The 21563-nt window shown below is 40.5% G+C and overlaps 1 protein-coding gene across 2 annotated transcripts; it reads right to left on the reverse strand.

Moving 5' to 3' along the window:
* Positions 1-3682: 3682 nt before the first annotated feature.
* On the reverse strand, positions 3683-21341 carry ccdc92 (coiled-coil domain containing 92). Of its 2 annotated transcripts, none has more exons than XM_062999375.1 (4): positions 21186-21341; positions 12318-12468; positions 11389-11430; positions 3683-6409 (listed from the first exon to the last, which is right to left on the reverse strand). In XM_062999375.1, exons 2-4 carry the CDS (start codon positions 12451-12453, stop codon positions 5622-5624), a joined length of 966 nt encoding a protein of 321 aa, XP_062855445.1. In that variant the 5' UTR covers positions 12454-12468; positions 21186-21341; the 3' UTR covers positions 3683-5621. The 2 variants fall into 2 exon arrangements, with proteins under 2 accessions (XP_062855445.1, XP_062855444.1); XM_062999374.1 differs by having other exon boundaries at positions 12318-12510.
* Positions 21342-21563: the final 222 nt, after the last annotated feature.

The raw sequence follows: 21563 nt of genomic DNA on the forward strand, positions 1-21563 counted from the left end.
GTGTCCATATAGTGCAAATTAAATCAATTAGTTAAAATAAATATGCTTCCAGCATTGTGGCAACAGTTTGGGGAAGGCCCCTTCTGTTTCAGGATGACAATCCCCCTGTGCACAAAGCGAGGGCCATGAAGACACATTTTTTAGGAGTTTTTTTGTAGGGGAACTACATTGTATTACACAGAGCGCTGACCTCAACCCCACTGAACACCTTTGGGATGGATTAAATGGAGGCGTTCACATCCACCTGAATGGCCACAAATTCCCACAAACAAACTCCAAAAACTTGTGGTAAGTCGTCCCAGAAGAACAGTGACTGTATGGCAGCAAAGGGGCAAACAGGGAACTTTATATTCATATCTGCATTCAGAATAGAATGTCCAACAAGCTCATGGTCAGGCGCCCTCGTACTTACAGTGTTATGAAAATGTACTATCAAAAACATTAAGCCTCCACTCCAGTAAGTACCCACCTCATTAAATGAATCCCATCATGCACTGTCATTGATCTTTTGACCTTTTTTTTCTCTTCACAGAAAGTGTTTTTCCCATCATGCTCTTCCACAAAGTCCTCGTCCCATCCCTAACCTGCCTGCTCCTCCTGCTAACTCTGTTTCCTGATGTCCAGTCTCGTCGGGGTGCCGGTGGGCGGTGGGGTGGCGCAGGCAGAACTGGAGTAGGCTGGGGAGGGGCTAACCGTGGAGGCCACCAGAACCACAAAGCTCCACACGTCCACACCGGAAGCTCCTCCTCTGGCTCTAACACTGGGAAAATAGCAGGAGCAGCAGCGGCGGGTGCACTGGGAGGAATGGTGCTCGGACACGGGCTCAGTTCGATGGCTCGCCCTGGATACGGTCACGGAGGGTATGGGGGTTATGGGCACGGCCACCCGAGGCACAATGGACATGAAAATGGACACAGGCATCATGTAGACCGGGCTGATGGAGTGTTCAGGAATGAGACGGATATGGAGTACTATGTTGGCAACTCCAGCAAGGGGCAAACGTCCAGTTGTGTGCTGCTGTTCGGTGCAGTCGTGTTGTTTTACCTCTGGAGCTCATAAACTGAACATATTTAGGTCAAAATTCTGTCCATACTTATTTGCATAAAAAGGCATTTAGCAGAGGAGTCTGAAATGTTTGCGTTTGTGAGCAGTAAAGATGTGAGAATGGATCCCAAGCCACTGGGTGGGTGTAGTTTGGTATTTTACTTTAAAATGGCTTAAGAAAAATGCTTTATGTTGATCCAAGGGCTCATCTGAATAATCTGGCAATCCAACCGAGGACATACAGAACAATAATATGTTTATAGTGATACATATAACAATTCAAATCTATCAGACGTTTTTTAGAGAAATGATTTAGTCGCTACCAATGAAGGTATTAGTTAGTTAGGCTGTGCTAGGTGTGCCGCCCCCATTTACAAATGTTTTATATATATATATATATATATATATATATATATATATATATATATATATATATATATATATACAGTATATACAGTATATATATTAATGTAACTTTTTTTCATGTCATTGTGTTTGGTTGTATAACACTACACTGCTCAAAAAAATGAAGGAAACACTTAATCATTGCAGTACAACACCAAGTAAATTAAACATCAGGGATATCAGTCTGACCTGGGAGCATACATGACTGTGCATCAAGTTCACCTGCTTTGGTGGAAGTAAAAGTGGCAACAAGTGCACTGGAGCGGCAACAACAAGAAACCCCAAAATACAGAATGATTTTGCAGGTAGTGAACACAATTCCTCTCTCCTTATCCTTTCTAACTGATTCTTCTCTAGTTCTGCATTTTGAGGGTGTCCTTGTTACTACTGAGGCATGAGGCAGTCCATGCAGCTCAGTCAGGTTGCACAGGTAGTCCAGCTTCTCCATACACACCACTGAGGCACATTATAACCTATGATTTAGATTTTTACTTAGATTTTTGGTATCAGGCCTTGGTGAGTTGATGAGTTTGGTTTCCGTTGACCATTGTTGGGTCATTTTGATCTGCAACTTTCAGCTGGAATCACTTCAGTTTCCACACAAAATGCAGCTTGTTACTAATTCTGTAACTTATTTGCAGATAATGAAATCACATCTAAAATATGATCTTTACTTATAATTTCTTCTTTTTATTCCTTTCTTGTTTATTTATATTTGCATGATTGTCTATTGTGGTAGAAGGTGATTGTTCTTGATTTTGCTCTGTTTTGGAACCACTTTACCAGAACATTTGATATTACTGCATCACAGACATCACTGTAAATATGTTTTCTATAGAGCTAGTCTTTATATTTTCCTGTTTTCTTATTTATATTTTTGTATAAATGTCACTAAACTAAATCATTCAGCATTGTTAAACACATATGCATGTACAGTATGTGACTGGTTATTTTTGGTTGTGTAAAATACTGATCCTCACATGATTCTCACATGTGTTTGGTTCGTTAAGCTGGTAAAGACTAATGGTGTTAATGATCATGTCACATTGTACTAACACGTTATGACACGTCTCTGTCTCCGGCCCTAAAAAGTCTGATTAATCAGCCTGTGTAAATCACATTAGTAGATTAACATGATTGGACAGGATGCAGCGAGTCACGCTGAAGACAAAGCTGGTTTAAGAGCAAGATAGTCTAGACTGTCTACCTCACAGACCTGGTTGGAGATAAGACTTTATCTTAATTGCACGTTTGCAATAATGTATGCTCTGAGCCAAAGGTCTAAATGTTTATTGTAAATAAAGACTTGAACTAAAGAGTGTACATCTGTGTGTTTTATACTTTAGTCAGGCCAGAAATCAATAAATTATAAAGCAGTGATCACTGACCATCATTTTCATCACTTTATTTAATATGTGTGACTTCAATGAACTGTCGTCTCCTCATTATGAGTCAGATTCTCTGCTCTCTCTTTTTCTGTGTCTGTTTGACTGTTTCTGGTGATTTTGTTATTACATCTAAACATTCAGGAAAAAAATTCCTCTTAGTATAAGAATCTGGATAAGGTTTGGATTTTGTTTTTGAACATGGTTCCATATACTTAATAGGTTCAGTTAAACGTGCTATTTTTCTGGGTAGAGAAAAGTCACCAGTTGTGGTCATTAATAATCAGTAATGAAGAATAATGCTATACCACCAAGTGAAATCATATTGTAGCATTTTCTACACCATCAAAGCAACAATCTACACTGCTGTCTCACAAACCCACAATAAACATATAAAGTAATGTGGAGTAAGATATCAAGCTCCTCAGCTATATCAACCTGGCTATATTAACTGCACCTAAGGGTAGGAAACAGGTCACATTTTTTGCCCCTGTGTAAATGCGGCCTCTGCTGTCTGGTCAAGGTGCCTGTGCTAGTGATGGGTGGTCTGGAGGACGTAGCAAGGCTCTTTGTATGAAATATAGCTTTCTGTGAAGTGAAAAGGTGTGGCCAGTGACTGTGCATGTGTGATAGTCTTAGCTTTTTTGGCCAATGCAGAGGTGGTACTAGTGACAAGACTTCATTGGGAATGGGGTAGAGACAACTACATTGGGGGCAAATGAAGAAGAAAAACATCCCTAAACTGTCACGACAGGCGTGTTCTTTACAATTTCGAATACTTTAAAATATTTTTAAGGTCTGTGGTATAAAAATAAGGCTTTACTCAAAGAAATCAACAAATCCAGGGCTGTTTGTCATAACGTACTTTATGAGTATACATGTTTGGAAGCAGCAGGGATCTACAGTAATACTCAGCTTTGTGAGCGGCCTGTACAGAGAGTAAAGAGAAGAACGGTGCAAAACTGCATTACTACTGCAGTGCTCATGAATATATATGATCACAAAATTTGGCTGTGTATAATAACTTCACACTTTTTGAAAAAAACCCCAAAAAAACAGAGGAGGGTGATCAGAGACGTTCCACAAATTAAAACATGTGAAATATTGTGACGAGGTGAGAAAAGTAAAACATTTGGCATGCTTAAGTGTTCCCAACAGAAGTCCAAAAAAAGCTATCAGATGAAAACCTCTTGGTTTGACTTTGTTCACTGCAGTCTTGCATAAAAAGCAGGAGGTTCTCCAGTAGCTGATGATTCCTCCGTACGTTTAGTAAACTAGCAGCACATTCATTCATCTTCGTCCCTGTTTACATCTCAGACGTCTTCTTCAGTTACGCCAGTGTAAGACATCCAGTGTTTGACATCCAGTGTTTGTTGTCCAGTATTGAAGTTTGTGTAGCTACATTAGTATCCCAGTCTGATAACTGGGATGATAACTGATGAACTGTGTGTGTTTGTGCATGTGAGACGTTATTCTGTAAATTGGTGAACATTTATACCACTGCTTGTGTGTCCTTATACTTTCATTCAGGCATTTTTATACTGCATTGGTATAAATTTGGCAGCGTTTTCCAACCTCATCTTTGTCCACAAAGTCTCATGAAGCCAGAATTCATTTGTAAAGAGAGCTTAGACCTGGAGAAACCTGTACTGAGCCCCGCTGGTGACATTACGTTTAAATAGAAATAACACATGGCCACCATTTAGTAATACATGGGAACAAAATAACTAAGGTAAGGTGTGGCAACACACAAAGCATACAGAGACAGATATTTGCTCTCCGGGGATTAATGTATACGACTGTCCAAGAAAGGTAAACCTGACTTACTATAAGCTGATGCTCCAAGCTACAACCAGAGTCTCCAGTGGCCTGCACAGAGCCCTGACCTCAGCCCCACTAAACAGCTTTGAAATAAACTGGAACATCAACTGAGGCTTTTATGACCAACATCATTTTGACTAAATGGGCACTTCTCAGAAGAGCGGCTGTTGTTATAGCTGAAAGGATCCCACAGAAGTCACTATTTTAATACTATTGTTGTTTGAAATGGGATGTCCAACAAGCTTATGGGCAGGTCTCCCAATTCTTTTGGCCATATAGTGAATCATCTTTGCATATCTTGTTCCCACACCTTACTACGTCTTGGGAATGCAGAAGGATCTCATTCCAATGCATGAACACAACGTGGCCACTCAATGTTTTGATTTATACAAGATGTCCCCGGAGCAGCCCTATAAAAAAACTATCCACCAAATTAAGAGAATTTAAGTAATTACCATAATTTTTTAGGGTATTTGCTTCTACTGCTCAGTTATTGTTTACATACTGAAATAAAATAGGCCACAAAGTACAGAGGTTTGGTATAAATGATGAAGCGAAGCACTTAAGACCCCTCCTGTCATGTCAAGTTAAGTATGGATGAAATCTGGCAACCCTAGCCTGCCAGTGCTTAGACATGGTCGTTGGTGATGTGAGCGAGGACAGTTGGTGCTACTGTCAATATATTTTACTATATTCTACAGTAAATTACCAAAAATATGTGGACACCCTTGTAGCAAATGAGTAAATAAAATCAGAGATAAAAAATAAATGATATGCCATCAACTTTGTGGCAATAGTATGGGGAAGGACCTTTTTTGTTTTAACAAGAGTGTGCCCCAGTTTTGGGAAACATGTTTGTTAGTGTTGATTAGACATAAGGTGCAGATGTGGTGGACAGTGATTAAGTTGAAAAACGCTGCAGTGTTTCTTTAATCAGTGTATGGATACTGTGTATGTGTATGAGGGTTAAACAGTTCGGTCAGTACCGGAGGATTCACGCACCACCTTCTCCTTGCCAACCTGATCCACGGCGAGCGTCTCCACTTCTGCAGGTGGGTGGTGGATCCTGTGTGCGACCCCGACGTGTGCAGAACCTCGCTGCTGCCTTGGGCTCTGAGCGGGACTCGTCACAGACGGTGCGATGGGTGGGATAACAGGGGGCCGTTCCCGTACCATCATCTGCACTTCAGAGCTGCCGTGTGCGCTGAGCGTCTCTCTGGGCTGCAGGAACGGTCCGGGGTCAGGCATGCCACCTGTGGCATCTCTCAAGACCAGTCTGCGCCCGTCCGCTGCGCCCGTTTTGTACAGCTCGGTGTACTCGCAGTGCAGCGGCTGCGACAGGCTCTTACGCATGCGTCTGCGTGGCGTGTCCGGCTGCTTTCCAGGGCTGGCGGTGGGTGAGGCCTGTCGGGGTGAGGCCTGTCGGGGCTCGGTGGGTGGGGACGGTCTGAAGGCGGCGCCACCCTCCAGCAGGCGTTTCTTGGTGGCGTGCAGCTGGGCAGTGAGGAAGGCGATTGTGCCAGCTCTCTGTTCCAGCTCTCCGGACAGCACAGCTAAGCGATGGCTCTTCAGCTTCAGCTCATCCAGGTATTTCTTCTCTCGCTCGCGGATGGTGTTCTCCAGCACTGAGATCATGGCGTTCTTCTGCTCTAGCTCACGCAGCAGCTCGCTGTTCTCCTGCTCCTTCACCTTTAGCTGCTCCTCTAACTCCTCACAGCGGCGCTGCAGCTCAAGGCACCGAGCCTCGCCATCGTCTGGTAACACACACAGTAATAACTGAATTCAATTTTTAATGGTACTTTTTGTTACTTTAAAGTGTGTCCAGTGACTTTATTGTAATAAAAAAATAAGTAATAAGTAAATAATAACTATAACTACTTTAGCACACTTTGCTGTTTCTGTTTTGGGACACCCCTTTAATGTTTGAACAACAACAGTTGCTTACAGGTGTAATGAATCAATGATATAAAGGAAAGTATGTGCTTCCAATCTTGCAGCAACAGTTTGGGGAAGACCCTTTCCTGTTCCAGCATGACGGTGCCCCTGTGCATAAAGTAGGCTCTATAAATACATAAAGATAAGTTCGGTTTAAAGAAGCTTCAGAGTCCTGACATCAGCCCCACTGTACTGGAACATCAACTGAGGCTTCTTCACCAACATCAGTGCTCAGCCATACGAATGCTCTTTTTACTGAATGGGCACAAATTCTCACAGAAGCATTTCTTTATGTCTTTATAAACTCTGCTTTGTCCCACAGAACATGAAAATCCCTTCCCTAAGTTGTTACTGCAAAGTTGGAAGCATATAATATCCTTTATTTCATTGATTTATTACACTTGTTGGCACATATTGTGGCTGAAACATATAGATTTAAAAAATAAAAAGGGTGTCCCAATACTTTTGTCCATATAGTAAATATACACTCAATAATAGGCCAAAACCAAAATTCATTTCAATGGTCCTAAAACAGATCATTGGGCAGAAAATTAGCAAGAACGATACGCAAACATTAGATTATTACAAGAGTTTAAGTTGTTTATTGCATGTTTGACATTGTGTCAGTCCTGAACTCATTTTATTTGTATTAAAAATGGCATTCATACCTCAAAGTAATATCATTTTACTAGCCAGAAATGAAAGGGCATCGGACAATAAGCCCCATGGTACATAAACAATACTTCATTTTGTGATAATCTGTAATAAATAAGCATCCTCAACAGGGCCGGCGCTAGGGGGGGGCTGAGGGGGGCATTGCCCCCCCAAATTGTGTCTTTGCCCGCCCAAGCACAATGCAAGCAACGGCTATTTTTAAAATTATCTCTGAACCAATCACAAAAATGCATTTTGTTTTACAGTGTGAAGATATTTCCTTGCTTATTCCTGATTGGCTCTTTGAGTCATATAAAAATCGGCAGACTGCCCCAAACAGTTCAGTTCGGCAGTATATGTTCTGTTAGTGTGAGCGAGAGGCAGGTATACTGGTAAACACTTTTTTTTTACAGAATTAGTATTCTTTTGTTTTCTTTATATTTTAATTTCCCAATAATATAAATATTCTCACTCATTCCTATTTCCACGTTTGAATATTCTCAGTCTGTGTGTAGGTACATTTGTCAGCTTTGACTTAAATTTGTATTAAAGCCTTTCAAGAAATAGAGTTGTTCTATTAGTAATGGCAATTTAATTAAGGGGGCGTATTAAAATGAAATACAATTAGATCATCTTTTTTCTCCATTTACATAATCAACATGTATTTTTTAATCATTGGGTTTTAAGTTTAAGTTCGAAAACATGCATTTTTATTTCTTTACCTCATACATCACTTTAAGCCAGTATCAATAGCTTGGCTGTCATCATTCATGCACAAATCAAGCCTTGAATATATTTCTGGCTTCAAAAACATGACTATCAACATGCCCCCTCATTAGGTTTTACTGCCCCCCCAAGCAAAGCAGTCCAGAACCGGGGCTGATCCTCAATAATAACATGCAGGATAGTCACTGCACCGTTAACCTGTTATTCTTAAAAGCTGCTGTACCTTTACCTAGCCTTTAGAGGGCAGCACTGACCTCTGAGATCCTTCACTGTACAGTAACAGATAATGTAGTAAACCGCAGACATGATGTCAGCACATACTCACAAAATATCTTTTATAGTCATAATATATGAAAGCAATTGTAACATTTTGATGAAAAGTGGTGATGAGTTCTCTGCTTGTGGCCGGTGTTTGGTAATAAAGATAGTGATACTGAATCTTAAAATCAACTGTTTATGCGCCTCAGATCTCACAGCACAACTCTTAATAAGGTGCATTAAATGACACACTTGTCACGTGGTGTCCTCTTTTTTACATGAACATATACTCTTCTTACTAATTTAATATTAGATTTTTAATCCGGGCACCTTCACCAGCTACAGAAATGTCTAAATCACTTTCATTAAACAAACTGTGATTGTATGTATACTGAACACACCAGATTTCGAAGAAAATGAAAGAAGTAAACTTTTGTTTGTAATCTGTAATTGTATGTAATGCATTGTAGACTTGCATCTACTTAACAGTGGCATCAAACCGTGAGATCTCAGCCCCAATGCGTCGGATTTGAGAGGTATGGTTTATGTATTTGCACCCCCCCTTTTTTTTTTTGGTTCAGTCTCTTTCCTCATCATGCTTTATCATGAACAGGGTGTGGCCCTGGATCATATTGAGAAAGAGGGGGTGAGGAAGAGGAGCAGAGAGACAAGCCATCTTCTGTTACACTGTTAATCAATATGAGCTGAGAGGAGTGTTCCACCCACGACTGACCTTCAGCTCTGCTTTTAACTTTATCACTCTCTCTCACACACACACACACACACACACACACACACACACACACACACAACCTGCATCTCTCATGCTTTCCTAAATGTAGCTGCCTAAAGCCTAATGCGATATATCTGTCGCAGAGACCGTTCCCAAGTGTGCAAATGTTTAATACATCAAAAGTCACAAAACATTTTTAAATTACAAAGGGGAAAGCTAATGTGCCCAGTGACATTCAAAAACAGGCAATGGAGGCTCTAACCCTCACCCTCAAAGACTGGTTACTGTCACTGATTTGATCTAAACCTAATCGTGGGTTGTTAGTGGAACTGACAAGGACTAACAAAAATGAGGTAGTTTAAAAAAAAAAAGTCCCGTGTTTAAAGCAGTAAATATTTCCTTACAATTCTTTATTGTAAGAAAGTGTATTTAAACTTCTGACCTCAACTGTGAGTGGTAAAATGTGTACATTTGTTTCTTACCAAATCTTTTAATACACTATACACAGATTCTCTGTCTTCCCGTATTAGCAAAAGCTGACAGGATGAGCTCATGTCAGTAATGGTGTGACTCAGAAGGTTAGATCTTTATCTGACCTGTTCAATCAACCACATCAGTTCCATAAAGCTATAATCACATACATCTACAATCTAATTACACTGCCCTGCATTCACTGCAGCGTTCTGCTAGACGTTTGAGTTTTCCCTGAAGGAAAGTGAATGTGGAAAATGGAATAGGTTTGAGCAGAACCTAAAAGACACGACTGTCCATCATCATAGCCTGACAACCAATTAATCATGTCCTTATAAAACAAAAAAACTGCTAGTTTTTAAAGAGGTCTATATCAAGTTTGTAAGTACATTATTATTTTCTAAAAAAAAACTGTTTGGATTATTTTTGCTTCAATTTGTTATGTGACTTTATGATTTACTGCGATCAGGGTTGTGTGTCAGCTTCCAGACAAGTTAACCTGCAGAAGATGCATCAGTCCATTACTGCTCCTAAAATTTCCTGTACTCTTATCTGGCTACATCAAGCACCAATGGCATCAGCTACAATTAGTCAGCACACGTCACTTTCTTTTAAAATAGAACTTCAGCCCATGAGATAACGCTAAATTCTGCTGTTTACTGTCAGTTACTGCACAGTATAATATGCACTTTCTAAACTGTGTCTGCCTAGAGGAATAATCAATATGTACATCGCTATTTATACTTCAAGGCATTTTTATCCAATGTGTGTGAGAGATGAGAGAGATATGAACATGAGAGATGAGAGGGTGAGAGATAAGGTTCTTATTTTATTATTATTATATTTTTATAGTTTTTTTCCCTCATTTTCTCTCAATTTAGTGTAGTCAGTTTGTCTTCCACTGCTGGGGGATCCCCAGTTTTTTGCAGTCGAGGTGGGTATATTGCTGCTCATGCCTCTTTCGACCCACGCGCAGCCCTTAACGGAACCCTTTTCCACCCATGCACTCTGCACAGGCGCCTCTATCCGCCAATCAGGGTCCTTAAACAGCATTTGAACACCCTGCCCACATAGTCCAGTCATCCCTCCCTGCAGGCGCTGCCAATTATGCCCGCTAGATGGCGCCCAGCTGACCGGTGGCAACGCCTAGTTTCGAATCAAGGAGTTCAGGATCTCGGCACTGGTGTGCTAGCAGAATAACCTGGGCGCTCAGATAAGGTTCTGAGGGTGAGAGATGAGAGTGTGAGAGATGAGAGGGTGAGAGATGAGGTTCTGAGGGTGAGAGATGAGGTTCTGAGGGTGAGAGATGAGGTTCTGCAGGTGAGAGATGAGGTTCTGCGGGTGAGAGATGAGAGGGTGAGAGATGAGGTTCTGAGGGTGAGAGATGAGGTTCTGAGGGTGAGAGATGAGGTTCTGCGGGTGAGAGATGAGAGGGTAAGACATGAGGTTCTGAGGGTGAGATGAGATTCTGAGGATGAGAGGGTGAGAGATGAGTGAGTGAGTGAGAGATGAGAGGGTAAGAGATGAGAGGGATAAAATGTCCAGTCCACAGAATGCATGGAGCTCAGTAACTCAGGGAAAACTGGACCCACCGTGACCCTGACCAGAATAAAATGGTGGTAAAACATGAATTTGAAATGAAACATTTTACATCACATCTGATGTCTTTCAGTCGCACAACAAAACCTCTTAGAGTTCCAAATGAACTGAACTGAGTCTGAAAGTTCAATATGATGAATCAAAATGTGGAAAGTTCAAATCCCTTAAACAGCCTGTTCATACGAATTAAAACACCAAAGTAACCAGAAATACAGAGACTGATTCTAATTCTTATAGTGTTTATAACAGCATAATAAAAGGTAAAAGGAGTACTACGCCTTGGGCAGCACTCACTCAGCAGGGAGATGTTTAAAATGATGAATGTGTTAATGAGACAGGCGTGTAAATAAATCTTACCATTTGGATCAGAACTCCGGACTGTCAGCTCATAATTCAGCTCTGTATTTAAAGAGAGAGGGTGAGAAGAATAAGACCAGTGGTCAGGATATGAACTTAGAGCATTTTCACAGTGATACAGACATTTAGGGTTAAAAGTTTAAATACACTTGTAGTAGACGTGTATGTCCCGGCGATCATCTGTTCTTTTCAAGTAGCTGAACACATACAGTAAATTCCTTTAAAGATTCTTCTAAAATTAAAGCTTTTTTATACGTTTACTGTGGGTTCTGTGAAAATATCACAAAATATTTTGGGTAAGAAATGTATGTAAGGTACTCGGGTGACGCAGCAGTCTATTACGCCAGCCCACCACAGCTGAAGTGAAGGCTTGAGTCTCAGCTGTGCTATTGGCTGGCTGGGCATCTAATCAGATCAAATTGGCTGTGAGGGGGGTTGGTGAAGCCCAGTGATGGACTGGTGCCCTGTCCAAGGTGTTTCTGTCTTGCACACAGTGTTTTCTGGTAAAACCAGGCCCGTCATGACCCTCACCAGGATAAAAAGGTTGATGAAAATCAAATGTTATTCACATGTCACTTAGATGTTGGCATCTCGATTATCCACAAGATCCTGGCAAATCATGGGTTTAATCTTTGACCCCTCTTCTTGGCAGAATTTCTGGCACTGTACCGTTCACATATTTTTGAGTGTTTAGGCCAAAACTTTAGCAAAAAACAACTTTGACGAGCGATTATGTGAAAAGTGATGATCTCATAATATAACAAGTGCAGAATTAAGCAGGACACCGAATTTTAGATTTATCTGCTTCAATCGTCGAGAAAAACCAGAACTCACAGATTCCAAACAAACACAGGTGAGTCCCAAAAATGTTATTGTAGGTCACACGTTCACATTTAATGTGTTAATTGCCTGTGTGTGTGTGTTTGTACCTGTGCAGTGCTGTTGTAGGCGGCTTATTTCCGCATGAAGGCCCTTTAACGTGTTGGCGTGGTCCTGCTGCAGAAACATAAGGTTCTTCTGCGCACTGTGAAGCTGATTCTCCATGGTCACGTTCTCTAAATCCATGATGAACAACACACACTCACACAAACAAGCACACACATTCACATAAACTCACAATCACTGCAAACAGAGGGAAAAATCACACAAAATAAATAAGAATTACAATCCAGATAAAAAGAATCGATTTTATTTTGTCACTGATTCTGTGCATTTTATTATGGCCCCAATGTACCACCTTCTAATGGCTGTGTTCCAAACACAAGTCATCCTGAACTGGTTTTATTAACCTGACTGTGAGTTCAGTCCACCTTAATGGCTTTTTCAGTCCCCAGATTGGAATTTAATGCAGCAGCTTGGATGATTTGGGAAATGGGAGATTTGCAGTGTAATATGTGCATGTGACAGTTCTGCAGCCATTAGCAGTTATGCTAACAGCTTACCTGCTTTATAATCAGCTGATTAAACTCACACATCCTGTATTAGCATTAACAGGTACAGTGAGGATGTTAAAGCCTCTTTAGGATATTGTTTGTACATTACAGATATGGGTGAAGAACACCGCTGAACTGATGAAATAATAAGCTGAGTGAGCTAACACGCTAACACACACACACACAGAGCAGATGTGCACCCCCCCCATCCCCAATCATCTTGTCTATGAAACAAAGACCATGACTAGCTAATGCCAGTATTATAGCCTGTTATTAAATACACTGACAGAGAGGGCTGAAATTAGTACTAGACCTCAACACAGGGATGATGGAGTAGCAGATGGAGAGCTAGCATCCAGTGCTGTCCAACCCCGTCTCTGCATAATCATTATACAGCTCTTATAAAGCAGCTCTCAATGAACACAGAGGCCTTGTTTATATCAGTTTACAGAAACAGCACTTTAACCCACGTGTATCCTCTGACAGAGCTTCAGACTCCCACTCTGTTACTATACAAGCATTAAAATTAGGGGTGCTAATGATAAATGAGGGCAGTTGTAGCCTAGCGGTTAAGATACTGAACTAGTAATCAAAAGGTCGCTGGTTCAAGCCCCACCACTGCCAGGTTGCCATTGTAGGGCCCTTGAGCAAGGCTCTTAACCTTCAATTGCTTAGACAATATACACCGATTAGCCATAACATTAAAACCACCTCCTTGTTTCTACACTCACTGTCCATGTTATCAGCTCCACTTACCATATAGAAGCACTTTGTAGTTCTACAATTACTGACTGTAGTCCATCTGTTTCAGCAGCGCTGCTGGAGTTCCACTCACTGTCCACTCTATTAGACACTCCTACCTAGTTGGTCCACCTTGTAGATGTAAAGTCAGAGACGATCGCTCATCTATTGCTGCTGTTTGAGTCGGTCATCTTCTAGACCTTCATCAGTGGTCACAGGACACTGCCCACGGGGTGGATATATTTTTGGTTGGTAGACTATTCTCAATCCAGCAGTGACAGTGAGGTGTTTAAAAACTCCAGCAGCGCTGCTGTGTCTGATCCACTCAAACCAGCACAACACACACTAACACACCACCACCATGTCAGTGTCACTGCAGTGCTGAGAATGATCCACCACCTAAATAATACCTGCTCTGTGGTGGTCCTGTGGGGGTCCTGACCATTGAAGGACAGCATGAAAGGGGGCTAACAAAGCATGCAGAGAAACAGATGGACTACAGTCAGTAATTGTAGAACTACAAAGTGCTTCTATATGGTAAGTGGAGCTGATAAAATGGACAGTGAGTGTAGAAACAAGGAGGTGGTTTTAATGTTATGGCTGATCGGTGTATACTGTCACAGTACTGTAAGTGGCTTTGGATGAACGTGTCTGCTAAATGCTGAAAATGTAAATAAATCAGGTTATAAATATCACTCACCTGATTAGATTTTAATATCAGTAAAGGCTGAATGTGAAATGTTCTGGTGTTTTGTCACCAGTGGTTACGTTAACCAACATCACGTGCAGATGCCTGTACTGACCTAAAATGACTTGGTCATTCTTGCTAATAGTGGAAAAACAGGGTTTAAAAGTGCACTTTATGCATGACTGAATGTCTTAGCATTTTAGTTTTCTACTTTGTCAGTTTGTAGGCAAACCTAATGTAAGAGTTTACTATAGTGCTTATTCTTGTTTGACTGTTTACTCCATGCTCTATTTTGCTAAACAATAACTAGTTAATGAAATACTGATGCAAAGCTTTCCAAAAAGCCACTAAAATACTAAACAAATCACAAACTGTGCAATTATCCCATGAGTGGGGGGTTGTTGGAGGATTTAAACTGAGTCTGAACCTCCTGCAGTTTAAATAATTCAGTGTGGCTCGGCCTTCTCGGTCCTAAAGCATTCGCTCTGTGATATTGATTATGAAATCTAATAAATCTGCCACACCAGGCTGTTTGGAGAAAGAGTAGAGGATGGGAAGCTAAGAGAAAGCAGACAGGCTGACGGCGATAAAGTCGTATTACATCTCCCATAATAACGGACAGTTGTTTTACAGAAATGAGCAAGCCTCTGTGTTCAGGTCTGTCACACCCAAATTTGGCAAAATACTCCTGGGGTTCAGGAAGAAGTGGTAAAGCTAAGGTCAGCAACACTCACAAGAGACCAGCACACAGCAATTTGTGTGAATTAGGTCAAATAAATATTGCCAGTGTGAATGTAGGGTTTCAGCAAATGCAGCAAGCAAGTAATGAGTGTTAAATGGGGCACAAGAGGAAATACAGGTGACCAAGAGTGAACTTGTACTTGATTTAGGGTTTTTACATCAGTCTGCTTGGTTTCCAGTTCCAGTGTTCACTTTAGTGTTGTTATCACACATAAACACAAGCAGAGGGAAAACAGAGGGTGGAAAAAGAGGTAATCAAACATACATAATGGTGATGGTATTCAGATGCCATTAGCTAATTTCTTTTTCTGCAAAAGTCTATGCCAAACTGCACCCCACACCCCAGAAGGGTTGGCGAAGGGAGGGTGCTGTTAAATTAATCTAAAAGTGTGATGTATCGTAATTCAAATGAGCACACACGGACTGAAATAAACAACGCACAGTTGCTCACCACATTTTCCCCAGTAACACAGAGAGCAGTATCGCATACAGAGAGTCACGCACTGCTCTCCATTATTCACCATCTATGTGCGCATTCAACCACTCAGCAGAGTAATGAAGAATCAACATTTTAAACTCTGGGTTGGTTTATTGTCTGGCTTATCATTTTAATCTAAACCTCAGCAAGACCTTTCCAAAAGTCTCTTAGAAATGCTTCCCAGAAGAGTGGACAATATTAAAGCTACAAATAAAAATGGGGGCAATTCAATATAAAGGCCCGTGGTTTTAGAATTGGATTGCATACAGAGAGTCACTGCTCTCCATTATTCACCATCTATGTGCAGACGCATTTGACCACCCAGCAGAGGCTGTGATTACAGCAGTAATGAGGAATCGACATTTCGAACTCTGGGTTGGTTTATTGGCTGGCTTTTCATTTTAATCTAAACCCCAGCAAGACCTCAAAAGTCTCATAGAAATGCTTCCCAGAAGAGTGGACGATATTACAGCTACAAAGGAAAGAGGGAGGAATTCAGTATTAAGGCCTGTGGTTTTAAAATTGGATCTCATACAGAGAGTCACTGCTCTCCATTATTCACCATCTATGTGCAGACGCATTTGACCACCCAGTAATGAGGAATCCTTTCAACAAATCCCTCAACAGACACAGCCAATCATGTTGGTATAGGTGCCTGGCCGGTCGATAGCACAGCTGAGATTTGAACTCTGATCCCAGTGGTAGTGGGCTAGCACGGTAGACCACGGTGCCACCTTAGCGTCCATCTTTACAGGTTTCATTAAAAACAATAAACATGCCCCCTTACACAAGTACAGTAAGCCCAACTCATCTCATTTGTGACACAGCTGAGCTCAGACTCTGTAAAAGGTCTGACCGTTTCCCTCTTACATCATCGACATGAATAAAACATCTGATCTCACCCTAATGACCACGACGAAGCAGACTTCTTTTTAAGAAAATGACTTTGCTTTGTCTTTGCACAGTCAGTTTCCACAGCTGTGTGAAGGACGTTGGATAATGCAAACAAGTGACTGCATTAGCATCGAACAGACAGTGAGACAAGAGAAGGGGAGACCAAATCTATTATTAATAACTCAGATTTGTGACTGAGGAGAAGCTCTGCCCATGCTGATGATGGATAGGGCAGAATGTGGATGGTAAAACATCTAAGCATCTTCCCATCACCAGCCATGACGTCAGCACATTAGGCACTGAGAGCAGAAACTCAAACGGCTCCCAGAAGGCCTCAATTCCCCAATGACATTCATGCTATTAGCTCAGTTACTGTCTATAGGAATCGTTTAAAATGGGCTGGCTTGTGTTTTTCCAGCTGCCATAAAAAACGGTCAATAGTTACAACACAATATGCACACCGCAGCCTGACTTCATCATCCTCTGCATCATCCTCTGCATCCAAACAATGCTGCATACGGGATCTAACAGCCAAGCCCTTTTTACACTGATTATTGGGTTATCTTTCAGCCCAGGCTTTTTTCCATTAAAGACTTTCACACACAATGTCTACACAGAATAGATTTGGTGGAATTGACATTTCAAACTCTGGGTTGGTTTATTGTCTGGCTTATCATTTTAATCTAAACCTCAGCAAGACCTCAAAAGTCTCGTAAAAATGCTTCCCAGAGGAGCTGACGATATTACAGCTACAAATAAAAGAGAAGCAATTAAATATAAAGGCCTGTGGTTTTAGAATTGGAAGTCCAACAAACTCATGGACAGGTGTCCCAATACTTTTGTCCATATAGTGTATGGCCCTTTTTTAAGATTTTGCTTTCATTCGGGAACATATCATTCCCAAAGGCAAGAAAGTTTGTACTTGGTCTGAATAACCAGCCATTATTCTTGACTCACACTGCTCATATGATGCAATTATTCTACATTAGGAGGGCTTGGAAACTTTTCTCTGTGAAGGCTAATAGGTTCAGGTTCTGGTCTTCTCAAGACTGGACTATGGCCCAAGTGTACAATCACACCATGCAACTAATTTAAAATGCATTCCAAAAAGATAGGTCCAACGTACCCATGTACTTAAGTACAATACGTGGCCAAAAGTATTTAGAAAATTATTACGTTTTGGTTATAAAGTTACACCCATTGCTAACAAGTGTATAAAATCAATGATACAAAACAAATTATCTTTGCAATGTTATGGCAGCAGTTTGGGGAAGGCCTTTCTTGTTTACATGGTGAGATAAATTAAATCATGGTTTGAGTTAGATGTGAACTCTAGGGGCCGGAACATCATTAGTGAGCCTGGCCTTTTTCTCCAACATTAGTTGTGGATCTGCTTATAAAAAAAAAATGCGGGTTGTTTAGCCACATGGGGTGAGGGGGTTGTATAACTTCAGATCAACGCTCTTGCTTTGAATATGGGATGTCCAATAATCTCATGATCAGGTTTCCAAATACGTTTGGCCATATACTGTACATACTACATTTAAATATACGTACATCAATACATAAAATAAAACTTAAAAAATATACAGTCTACAAACTAGACATAAACAAGCCAAACAACAATGAAGATTTGCACATGAAAATTGTAAACTACTTCAAATCATGCAGTTTTACTCCCAACAGAACGATTTTAATCCCAACAGAACAGGACGAACAGTGTTACTGAGCCGAATAATGAAAATGACTATCATCTACATCGATTATGCCCTGCTTACCGTAACCCAGCGAGAGCTTGCTTCTGATCGGAACATCAGGAGATTCTGAAGCAATATGAGAGCCCACACACTCCCTCACATCCTCAAGAGGCATTTGTGGAGAAGCCAAAATATCAAAGCACTGAAGCTTATGTCTAATGTGACTGACAAAAGATGAGAGCTTTAAGACCCACTGACTCCTCATGGGACATGTGTACCCCCATAACAGTCCAGCCAAACTCTTGTGCTTATACCTCTTTACCAAGGTTTTGCTCTGTTACATATCTGTTACATGTCTTTATTTTTTTCTTGTAATTTTGTTTCTGTGTGTTTTTTATTTGACATTCATGGTTAAAAGACAGTCTTTTTCTGTCTGTTCCCTTGACACAAACTCTCTCTCTGCTTTTTTTTTATCTTTCTCCAGTCTTCATGCATTTTCCTCACAGCATTAATAATCGATAGGCTAAAGCACCAGCACTTACTTTCCTGATCTGGATTTTTAGAAAAATATCTCCTTACAACAACCCCACAGAAACTATACATGTAGCACACCCCATATTTGGTTATAAATTCCCTTTTTTCTCTTTTTACTTTGACTAGTCGCTTTTAATAGGTGTGAACAAGCTTCTGACAGAACTCAGGTATGAATGTCCTCAACAGAACTGGTTGACTCTAACCAAATTTACCGGTCCACACTACGTCTATCCAATAGCTTGATTATTGCCTGATTTAGCATTTGGTGGTTATGAATCTGTTGTCACACTCAGTTACATCCAAGATACTCCATTATGATTTTCTGCAAGACAGTGGTTTCACTGGCAGCAATACAGAGAATATTCAGGGCATAATAATAACACCACCATGCTTGACAGTAAGTGAACAGTCATTGTGGCCAAATACTGTAGCTCTTCTTCAGAAGCTTCTTCTTTGTCCATGTGATCAGCAACAGACTTCAGTCAAGTTGCAGGTTTAAGAAAAGTGGCTTTATTCTTGCACAGCAGTCTTAAAGCACATGGTAAAAGCTTGCTTGACTGTGTACACTTACTAACATTTATGAATATACTCTAAACATACAACAACAATGTGTTTTTTTTTTTCAATCATGAGAAAGAGACCATCGCTTCATGTAATTGCACTTGAAGACAGTTGTTTGTACAGATGCTTGTTTACTCCCACAAGTCCAAAGACATGCAGTCAGGCTAACTGAAGCTAATAAAAAGCCCTTCATGTGGGTGCAATGAAAGCAGGTGTGTGTGTGTCTGCCCTGTGATGGACTGCTGACCTGTCTGGGGTGTTTCCTGCCTTTTTCCTGATGAATCAGACCCACTGTGATCCTGACCAGGATAAAGCAGTGGTAAATCAGACTATAAATGAATTAATGAATGTTTATGCTGTAAAGGAGGAGCAGAAGGGGGATATTTTATGTGTGCTAAATATACCCAAGAAATGGTTGATTGTATTAGTTTCTTCCATTGTATGTAGCTGCCCGACTGGCCGATAGCACCGCTGAGGATTTGAACTCTGGATCCCAGCAATATTGAGCTAACATCATTTACTGCTGTGCCACCTGAGAACCCACTACTGTGGATTTATCTTTGGTAAATAAAAACACTAAAAGTAGGTGGTCCAGTGTTAAGAGCTGTGGGACGATTTCTGTAAGACCAGTTGGCCTTATCACTTATTTTATTTATTAATTTATTTATTAGGATTTTAACGTTATGTTTTACACACCTTGGTTACATTCATGACAAGACAGGTAGTTAATGGTTACACAAGATTCGTCAGTTCAAGTTTAATGTCAAACACAGTCATGGACGATTTAGTATCTCCAGTTTACCTCACTTGCATGACTTTGGACTGTGGGAGGAAACCGGAACTCCCGGAGGAAACCCACGCAGAACATACAAACTCCACACAGAAAGGACCTGGGCCGCTCCACCTGAAAATCAAACCCAGGACCGTCTTGCTGTGAGGAGACAGTGCTACCCACCAAGCCACCGTGCCGCCCCTATCAGTAGTTTAGCATCAAAATCTGAGTTAATGGTTTAACACATATTTAATTTTAATGACTTATTTGATCATTTTTATTTTATTGTATATATAGGAACGTAAATCACAGTTCCTTTAATCACTTTAAGATTCTTGTAGATTATTATTACAGTAATAATGACTGCAGTGTGATTAAAGCTCGATAACAGCACACACATTTTTTTAATGAAATATAATATAGTGATAAAACTAAGCAGGTATCGGTATGCTAGTATCAATAATAATATCGTGATAAAATGTAGGAATGTAAATCACAGTTCCTTTAATCACTTTATGATTCTTGTAGATTATTATTACAGTAATAATGACTGCAGTGTGATTAAAACCTGATAACAGCACACAGATTTTGTAATGAAATATAATATAGTGATGATACTAAGCAGGTATCGGTATGCTAGTATCAATTAGAATATCGTGATCAAATGTAGGAATGTAAATCACAGTTCCTTTAATCACTTTCGGTTCATTTGCACATGTATTTATTTATTGAATATATACTATAGTGATGATACTAAGCAGGTATCAGAATGCTAGTATCAATAATAATATCGTGATAAAACGGTATATTGTGCAAACCCCACAGCACATAAGTCACAGCCCAGCAGCTGCATTGCGGACACAACATTAAATAAAAACTAACATTTAATAATAAATACAGTACATGATAAAACTGATAAAAATGTTGTAATTAATACACAGCGTTTATTACCGTCACGTTCAGCAACATAACACCGCTTTGTTATTGTAACCATAGCAAAACACTGTTGTTATTTACACTGTTGTTGTTATTTACACAATAACAGACATTTATAGAATGATTAGCTGTTCTGTTCTTTTAATGTAAATAAGATAAAATGTATGAAACCGGACAGTTTGGTGAATGAATGAGTGATTGCGCAGTTAGCCGTTAGCTCTGTTATGGTAGGTACCGCTCTGCAGGTGGATGGAAACTGATGGATGGAACGCAAGCTCCGTTACACAGAACTGAAATAAACTGGCTTTAAACAAACACTTACCTTCAGTGTTCAGACTGTAACCGTGTAATTCCACAGCAGGCGAATTTACAGCATGTTATTAACGCTCATTCTGACATTTCTGCTCTCATGGTCGCGCTATAATGATTATTTGATCAGCCCGGTCTGTAGAGAGCGCCTGGATCCACTCCTCTCTCTCTCCGTCACCCCGAGCAACAACACAATACACCGGTGCATGCTGGGAAAGCGAGTCCGAAACATGGCTAAGCGGCTAGCGTTCAAAGGTCGAATTCACACACAATTCAGTTACACACGCTGTCCCAACTCTTTTGAAACAGACATTTATTTATTAGGCTTTTAACGTCATGTTTACACACTTTGGCTACATTAATGAGAGAACTGGTTACTAGGGTTGCCAAC

This window comes from Trichomycterus rosablanca, chromosome 7, assembly GCF_030014385.1.
Source record: "Trichomycterus rosablanca isolate fTriRos1 chromosome 7, fTriRos1.hap1, whole genome shotgun sequence".
In the NCBI taxonomy this organism is placed as follows: Eukaryota; Metazoa; Chordata; class Actinopteri; order Siluriformes; family Trichomycteridae; genus Trichomycterus; species Trichomycterus rosablanca.